Source organism: Phymastichus coffea, unplaced genomic scaffold (genome assembly GCF_024137745.1).
Source record: "Phymastichus coffea isolate CEN01 unplaced genomic scaffold, Cenicafe_Pcof_1.1 PCOF00002, whole genome shotgun sequence".
Taxonomy (NCBI): domain Eukaryota; kingdom Metazoa; phylum Arthropoda; class Insecta; order Hymenoptera; family Eulophidae; genus Phymastichus; species Phymastichus coffea.
In genome coordinates, this window is record NW_026706813.1 from 14,366,986 (window position 1) to 14,376,884 (window position 9,899).

Genomic DNA, 9,899 nt, shown 5'->3' on the forward strand with positions numbered 1-9,899 from the left:
CTTACTTAATTTCACCTTCTTAGACAACCATTTTCCCGGGTACACGCACACATCAGCACCGGTGTCGATGAGGAAAAATCTGTTTATGTTAAAGTCTTTGACGTAAACTCGGCCTTGCGTGCAGCCGTCGGTGCTCGCCATGTTCAATGACGGCGCGCATCGTTTTCCGTCCACGTGCAACCTCTGCGGCATTTAGTTTCATTCTCTTTAAATTTTCGGTGGTAGTAGCAGAGTCGGTCGTTTGCACCGGGTGCTGGCGTATTGTCGCGTTTGTTTCCGATCTGCTGCTCGCCGCGTGTACGTGATCGGCTAAGACCATGTCCTTGTGCTATTGCGTTTACTTGCATAGCCAACTACTTGATCTGCTCAGACAGTGCAGAATAATCATCGACAGCGTTGACCTGTTTGCTCGTCGTGTGTTTCACTTCATGCACAGCGTCGGCGAGCTTCAAAATCTTCGCCACGTCCGTCTCGCTAGAAGCTGCTAAGACTGTCTGCAACTGCAACGGCAAGCGCGTTTTCCATACCTGTATGATGAAGTCTTCGGTAGTGTTTGAGGTGGCAAGCGACTTGCGACTGCGAAAAAACTCGGAAGGCTTTCTATCACCCATCTGCTCGCTTTCCATAAGCCTACGGACTCGCCAACTGTCAGACTCGGTGAGACGATCGATCATTTTCGTTTTGACGTTTGTGTACCTGTTTTCACCCGGCGACGACTTCAGGATATCTTCGACTTGATCAATAGCTTTTTCAGTCAAACTCGAGAGGGTATGACAATACTTGAGGTTGTCATCTGTGATAGAGCAGGAGACAAACTGTGCCTCGAGTACCAAAACCACATTTCAATTTTGTTCTCCATAAATGGCGGCGCACGAAAGTGTTGTGCTGCGTGCACATTCACTACTTGTCCGGAAATACCACCGCCTTCGACACCGTTGGTCAAAGTCATTTTCACAAGCGTTGATTACACTATACACAAACACTGAACGATCACGAACAATTTTACGTAAAAGTTTTCATTTCACCGCGTTCACCCTTTCAAATCACGTCGGGGTCACCAATTGAGGTCCGTTTGGTGGGTGAATATATTAAATAAATATAGCGATGATTTAAGTGTAAAGGAAAACTTGATGTTTTATTAAAAGTAGACTAACTACTACAAATACTTAATAGTAGAGACTTAGTCTACGCAAAGACCGCGCATCTCGCAGAGAGTAGAGATGTAAGCGTGTCGGCAGTTCTAGCGCGAGTGACGATTCACTCGTCATACCTCAGCGAAAACGCTTCCCTTGGGCATCGGGGGAAGGTAAGTCCCACCCACGGAGTCCGTGAAAAGGGTAGCTGAGGACCAAGGGGAAAGCAGGGTGATGAGACGTGTTTTATCGCTAACAACAAGGGATTAGCGAGAGCGCAAAGCAATTTTCATTTATTGCGGGCGCGCCATAAAAATCGAAATTCGGCGCGGCAGTTAAGCGACAGCCGTGCGACAGCTGAACTAAATTATTTTATTGATGCTGGGGAAAAACTGAAAGTTTTAACCAAGTAGATCAACAGATAAAGCACGTCCGCCACACACATTTAAACAATGGGACGATAAAGTCAAAACTGATTCACAGTTCATACATTATTATGAGTATTAATCTAAATCACGAAGAAAATGTAGTTCGAATATGCATCTATAAGTGCGAAAGACTATTTAAGAGCAATAATTTTTTGTGAAGCGAGATGTTCATTCGCTGTTTTTAAAAATTATCATGCACTGATACTCTATTTCGTAGTACGAATGTATACAATTCCTCGCGTATTTTTCAGTCAAATTTTCCTTTAATAGCCTTAAGATTGTGGGCACGTAGAAGAGAAAAAACGAAATAGAACAAATGCAATCATAAAAGATCAAAATACTAACATAAATATTACTTTTTGTAAATAATATAGTTAAATTATCAAACTGTAATTCTTTGTACGGTATTACTCGCTTCGCTCACGTTGTCTCAAAAAACACAATACGACATATGCGTGGATAGGAGACGTCTTGCGTCGCCAAACATCTATCAAAATGTGCTATAAACTGAAAAATTTATAAATTTTGTTCATTATTTCCAGATCGATTTCAAAATCGGTTTTCAGTCAATATGTGGACAGGCTTGATTGGTAATCAAGTTATTGGTCCGGTACAACTTCCAAACCCACTAAACGCTGAAAATTACCTTGAGTTCCTGCAGGATATACTTCCAGGATTGCTTGATGAAGATGGTGTGCCAGAAGAACTGCAAGAAAATCGTATTTTCATGCATGACGGTGCACCAGCACATACTGCTGCGAATGTAAGGAATTATCTTGATCAGGTAATTATTATAGTATACATTGTTGTTGGAAATATGTAAAAGTATCTCACCTATTTTGCTCTGCGCATGTACGTGACTACACGTCTAGCTCTCTCTTGGCGGCTAGCGGCGTTGCCGCTCAATTCGTTCTAGTCTGTGCCGTGACGCGGACGCCAAGGGCTTTCTCTCGAATAAAGCATTTCTTTTCTACAACTGTTTATTCACTTATTCTGCCTGCTTTACCCTTCCTTACCAAAAATTGTATTACGCGATTTCTCCTAATGAAAGTCTTAACGCTCTGAAATTTCATGTAGGATAATTTTGTCGTGGCTTTATGCCAATTATTTGCTAAAGGGAATATTGCTCTGACTTGAAAGGAAATTTAATTACTCTCTTTAATAATCTTTAATTACTTTTATATTATTCTTTATAAAAATATAAAAGTCGTTCTAGGACAGATAGCCTTATGAAAATTTTCTACTTTGTATCATACTTGACGAGTTTTATTTCCGTCGCTCAAAGATTCTCAAATCTCAATTAAAATCCGCTCTCCTCCTCTTTCCCTTTTATTTCAACTCTACTTTGAGATTATACCCCAAAATGTCCAAAATGAAATGTCCAACCCAAAATGTGCAAAGGAAAATGCCCACAGAAAATAATGTCCACAAGTCAAATGTCCACAATTGATATGTCAAATATGTCCAAATTTTATTCACGTATTAAGATGGTGACCAATTATTTTGAGATATTCCAATTCATTTTCTTCGTCGACATAACTTTGATATGCGGCAACGACGGCGGCAATACGTTCTTCGGCTCGAAGTTGGCTGCTTTTAGGCAATTTTTTCACTTTTTTACCCAAACTTATTTCCCGCGACATATACTCAACGTCAGCCTGTTCTTTCTGGATCTCCGTAAGAAAACTGTAGAGGCTCGGATGACGGCGACCAACTAATATTTGGAAGCGGTTATGCCAGCCCTCGGAAGCATTATTTGTCCGCGCAACTCCTTGAAGAACAGAGTTGTACTGATTCCATAGGGCTGGCGCGTACCGAACTCTTACTGCTTTTCTCCGGCCAATTGCTCGAATACCTCGGACGTAATTAATTTCAAAGTATGTAGCTATTGGAATAAACTCTTCTGGCATTTCATTTTGAAAGAGGTCGAATATCTCTGGCACATTGTCTGGGGGCACGTAGGCTAAGGCACACATGGAATGCGCAGCTTCTCGAATACTATTGTCATTCGGATCGCCGTACTGTTGCTGTAGACCTTCAGATTGTATTTTCCGGTATATGCTTTGACGAAGATGAAAGAAGCACAGTCGAATTATATTTTCACCGAAATGATTTTTCACAGCGTTAATTATCGCCAGCTCGAAATCAGTCATTACAATCTGAGGATGACGTATTCGTATACCGGCCTCTTCAGCAGCGGAGAGAGTAACTTCTATGACTTTGGAGTATGCTATTTCTTTTTTATTTTCCAAGAGTGCGTAGACTAATGGTATAGCGATTTTACGTTCAGTGCCTTTGTAAGTTTGGGTAACTGAACCCATTATAGTAAAAAGCTGGAAGAAAATCGATGGTACAGTGTCGAACGTACCATCTAGGAACCAAATTGTTGAGCTGAACAGCAATCGTAAATTTTCGCGCGTTGCGAACACTAATATTCTGTCCGAATTGTAATCCTCGTCTGTATGAGAGTCATACATCAGGAAAGTATCTCCAACGAGCGTTTTTGTAAAAGTTTCAGGTATATCTTAAATGTTATACTTTATAATAAATGTATAGCTGCAGGAGATGGTATGTAAAAAGATATGTTGACTCTTATACCTTTTATGTCTTCTATGGTAGTGGGATTAGACGGTAGATGCAGTAAACGTTCGCGCTGTATAGTTTTTTTAATGTTGCCAATGTCAGGTAAACGAGCTTGCACAGCTTCATTACAATCCTGTGCTTCTCGCGTTATAGCAGAAGGAGGACGAGCACGGTCACTTATAGCCGAACGCTGTTATATCAGCTAAAATTATTTCTATTCAATGTAGAAAAATATAGAGTGGTACCTTAATATTTCCCATAATGCGCACAGATTCGACTTCTTCGGGATTAGGTTCATGAGTGTGAGAGTTTGCCGACCCACCTCTCCGAATCAAAACACTGCGACCCGTGCTGACGGTAGTCAAACGCGCGGCGCATTGACCTCGATATCGACACTTCCAATATTTTACATCACCTTTGGAAGTCGATGCAGAGTATAAGAAACCGTCAATGTGTCCATAAGTAGAAGACCCTTTCTTAATTATTTCTAATGTACGATATGCCATTGTCGAGGTTCAACGAAAATTTTGAAAAATCATGAGTGAGAGTGTACACAAATGTTAACACATGTAAGATATGAAAGGTTATGGTGAATGAAAAAAACGCTATCGGGAAAACAATCGAAAGCAAAAAACTAATGAAATACATATTTTTATTTTGGACAATAAATAACTGTGGACATTTTGGCTTGGACATTTTAGTTTGGACATTATGGGGAGATACCCTACTTTGAATATAAAATTTTTTAATCTCTACGTATGCTGCCAGTATTTTGATTACTCGTACTATTTCAGTCTACAGAAGTTTTAAAACCAACACGGCTTCATTAGTATACTTCGGGAAGCATGTGAGAGTGTATTCACAGTACAGCGCTAGAAACCAAATATGTATATGTCTGTACATGCACCTGCATGTACAACTATCGGCTAGAAAAATTATTGGTTTCATAACAAATTTTACGCAGGTATATTAAAATCGCTTATAAAATATTTTAATTCTTCAAGGTTTATGGCGGCCATTGGATAGGCAATAATGGTCCAGTGCGCTGGCTAGCAAGATCTCCTGATCTGAACCCATTGGACTACTTTTACTGGAGGACATCCAAAGAAGCAGTTTATCACAATGGCGGCCTCAATGACCCAAATGACATGATACAAAGAATCCAACATCACGCCCAGCATCTAGAACCCGAAAAAATACATGCATCTACACATCAGATAAGACGTAGAGCTATTTTGTGTATTCAGCAACAGGGGGGCATTTCGAACAATGCTTGGATGGTGATGATGGTGACGATGGTGGTAATGGTGATGATGGATGTTGTTGAGGAGGAGAACGAGAATGGTGATGATATTGATGTTGATGGCAATGATGAAAATGGAGAAGATGATGATGATGATATGAACAACGATGGTGAAAATGTTGGCAGCGAAGACGGTGAGGCTGATGATAGTATGGATGAAGATGATGACGACGTTGGCAACGATCCGGATTGGGAGATATGAATTTACATGTTTTTTATATTTTTTCTTTTCTACTAAGGTTTTACTAAAAACTAGTCAGCCTAATAGTAGACGAAATTCGAATAATTCGATAAAACGTTATACTCTGTGTAAATAAAGATGATTTGTTATATAAATCTGTTTTTTCAATCATCTCCCTTAGCTGTTTTGGTTGTTTTCAATACGGGCCTCAATTATTTAAATTTTCATACACCACTGAGTTCATCACAAACAGTTATGGATAAGTGGACTTATGAAAAATTTTTTCTAGAATTGAGGTAATTAGATAAATAATTAAAAAGAAGAGTGATAATTTACTCGTTTAACTTCTAAAACTGGAATCAAGACAAATAATTGTGGGTGAGGTGACAGAACGTCAACTGACGAAAGGTTAAATAAGCGTAGCGTGGTGAGACCGTTCTCGTTATTCTACCTTTTTGAAGGTCATTTCAAGGTCGAAGTGTTTTTTTAGTGGAAACCCCTCTTTTTGACCCCGGATTCGCACATAGCGCGAAATCCGACGTTTGGATAAGGTATTATGTTGAGTTTCGATTGATCCACGACGTTCATCGTTAAGGTCATATGAAATTTAGATCCAATATTATTCGCAAAACATTTCCAAAATGTCTCGGGTTAAATTTATTAAATTCTACTGGGAGCACGGCGTGGACCAATTGAAACTCAACATAATACCTTATCCAAACGTCGGATTTCGCACTATGTGCTTATCCGGGGTCAAAAAGAGGGGTTTCCACTACAAAAAACACTTCGACCTTGAAATGACCTTCAAAATGAGGTTAAAGGTCAAAGGTTTTTGGTGCATTGGGTGGCCCACTCTGTTCTGAACAAATTTTGTAGAGGTTATTTTTCGATATCTTAAAAATTAATAAAACCGCTTTTAGGCAGTTTTTCAAGCATTTGACCTTAAATCGACCTTCTCAAGGCCATGAAAAAAATTTTTAAATATCTTTGTGGACATAAAATTTCCCGCTCTTTTCGATTCCGATGTCAAAATTAGGGGTGCCCATTTAAAAAAAACAATTTGACCTTCAAATAACCTTGAAAACGATGTTCAAGGTCAAAACTACTTATACAGATAGATGGCCCCCTTTGTCGTCAACGACTTTCATCTGAAACATTTTTCATAAAAACACGAATTTTCGTTTTTAAAATGGCTGTACGGATGGTCTGGAACACTCGGTATATATATATATGTGTGTGTGTGTGTGTGTGTGTGTGTGTGTGTGTGTGTGTGTGTGTGTGTGTGTGTGTGTGTGTGTGTGTGTGTGTGTGTGTGTGTGTGTGTTGAAATACTTGATTTCTTACTGTAACGTGACTGGCTACGAGTTATTCATTTTAACCTATAATAATTTAACTACAAGAGAAATCAGGTACACACATATACATATAATTATACACTCCCGCCCAATAATCTTTGCCCACCTGAGAACAAAACGACTATAAGTTTGAAACTCCATATCTCGGCTGGAAATACACCTACAGAGCTCTGCAGGGGCTCATTTGAAAGGGCTTTTCGAGCACTTTTCAACGGTGTATAATAAAATCATGCTTATATATTTCCCTTGCAGATAGAGCGGCGAATATCAAAAAAAAAATTACGACATTTTTGCTTTTTCTTTAACCGCTTGCCATTTCGAGAAAAAAAATTATAGAAAAATTCTAAACATAGAATTTTTTAGCTCTTTTTCTGCACTATCCAAAACATTCATTCAAAAATAATTTTCGTCGAAATTCAGCGATTATATGAGCATTTCATTCAAAAACAGCATCTATATTCATTGCTCTGTATCTCGGAAAATTCGAATTGTAGAAAAAAATTTTCTTGGAAGAAAATGCTCTATTTTGTAAGTAGAATACGTGAAAGAAATTTCATAATCATATGAAAAAATTTTTTTTTCAGTCGTAATATCAAGTAGTCTAATTTTTTCAATATTTCACTTTGGAATAATAAAACAGATCATTTATACTCGAAGTTATTCTATTAATTGTAGACAAATTTTAATTGTATGCAAATCTCGATCAACGAAAAATCTAAGTAGAAAAATTAATCTAATCTACCAAAACTGACATAACTAATGATTAGTGAAAAAAATTTTTTCTTAATGTTGTTCTAATCTTCTAAAAAATTGTTTACCATAGTAACATATTATTGAAGTATGGCACCGAGAGATTTCAGTAAACGTTATAACAGCCGGGGCCGTTTTCGCGGAAGATTGTCCGCGCACGAGGCCAAGCATGGCCAAGCGGGCAAGCGAGCAAGGAGTAAAGAGACAGAGAGAGAGAGAGAGCGAGACTCGATGAGGCGCGTGCCGTAGCGGTAGAGTGGGGAGAGAAAACGATTTTCGGACACTTGGACTTAGACCGGCGAGCTCGAGTGATTGTCACGTGCGCGCCAGAACAAAAGAAAAGAGGAAGAAAAGGAAAGTGACCGGCAAATAGAGGAAAGTGCGAGTGTGCGAGAAAATTGGACACTATCCTCAAGGATCGCCGGAGCCTGTGGATCGTCATTTCGAGTGGGCGATTATCAGGGGCAGAACTTGCCCGCCCGAGCAAGGGCGATAACGCGAGCGATTAGCAAGGAGTAGTCTGTCTGCAGCAGCTACTTCCCGGTGAGTTTCTCTCTGTTTATAAGCGACAACTTAGCGTGCGTTAGTTGCGCGAGCGAGCGTCTCTCTCTCTAAAATAGGATACAAAGCGAAATCTCGGCACGCGATATTGTGTATAAGATTTGTCTAAAGGAATAAAGCCCGATTTGACCTACTCAAGTGTTGCCGTTGTGTTGGGCGTACCCAGGAAGGCACCTTTGTCCCTTCCCACGCCCGTGATTAGAACCCACGCACGCTCTCGTGCTTAGCCGCGCTTTCGCGATCCCTTTTCATGGCAGCGCGTGCCCGCCCGTATTCGGCGGAACGCCAGGAAGCGGCTAGCTGATCGGGGCGGCGGTGAGCCCCGCACCGACCAGTAAAAACAGAACTCTTAACGGGCTGCGAGAATAATTTGATTATTTTCCAGGCCGTTACAACGTTATCAAGTTATTGGATTTCACATAAATGGTTAAAGCAATCGTTTCCGCGGTCTACCAGAGCGCTTCTTGTCTTCAACACTGCCGCTACTTTTAAATTTATTTACATTGTAGTCTACGGTTCGACGAGGAATATTGAGAATACTAGCAATCTGACGATTGCTTTTACCATTTATGTGAAATCCAATAACTTGATAACGTTTACTAAAATCTCTCGGTGCCATACTTCAATAATATGTTACTATGGTAAACAATTTTTTAGAAGATTAGAACAACATTAAAAAAAAATTTTTTTCACTAATCATTAGTTATGTCAGTTTTGGTAGATTAGATTAATTTTTCTACTTAGATTTTTCGTTGATCGAGATTTGCATACAATTAAAATTTGTCTACAATTAATAGAATAACTTCGAGTATAAATGATCTGTTTTATTATTCCAAAGTGAAATATTGAAAAAATTAGACTACTTGATATTACGACTGAAAAAAAAAATGTTTTCATATGATTATGAAATTTCGTTCACGTATTCTACTTACAAAATAGAGCATTTTCTTCCAAGAAAATTTTTTTCTACAATTCGAATTTTCCGAGATACAGAGCAATGAATATAGATGCTGTTTTTTAATGAAATGCTCATATAATCGCTGAATTTAGACGAAAATTATTTTTGAATGAATGTTTTGGATAGTGCAGAAAAAGAGCTAAAAATGCTATGTTTAGAATTTTTCTACGATTTTTTTTCTCGAAATGGCAAGCGGTTAAAGAAAAAGCAAAAATGTCGTAATTTTTTTTTTGATATTCGCCGCTCTATCTGCAAGGGAAATATATAAGCATGATTTTATTATACACCGTTGAAAAGTGCTCGAAAAACCCTTTCAAATGAGCCCCTGCAGAGCTCTGTTGGTGTATTTCCAGTCGAGATATGGAGTTTCAAAGTTATAGTCGTTTTGTTCTCAGGTGGGCAAAGATTATTGGGCGGGAGTGTATGCCTTTAAAATTACATTTGTAACTTTATTGCTAATAATTTGTTGTTTTTCTGTTAATAAAGCCTGAAGAGGTCAGCAAATGTGCTGACGAAACGTTGCTGAATATAATTAAAATTAAATGAATGTCCATCTTTCACTATTTCCCTTCTTTCCATCATATCTGTCATTTAATAATACTATAAGGGAATCGAGACAGTATGTTACGTATTCTTACCGCGACGTT

The 9,899-nt window shown here is 38.9% G+C and overlaps 1 protein-coding gene across 1 annotated transcript; it reads right to left on the reverse strand.

Annotated features, from left to right (window-relative positions):
• Positions 1-353: 353 nt before the first annotated feature.
• Positions 354-949, reverse strand: LOC131663056 (uncharacterized). The gene is made up of 2 exons (XM_058933129.1): positions 905-949; positions 354-815 (listed from the first exon to the last, which is right to left on the reverse strand). Exons 1-2 carry the CDS (start codon positions 947-949, stop codon positions 354-356), a joined length of 507 nt encoding a protein of 168 aa, XP_058789112.1.
• Between the last annotated feature and the right edge of the window lie 8,950 nt (positions 950-9,899).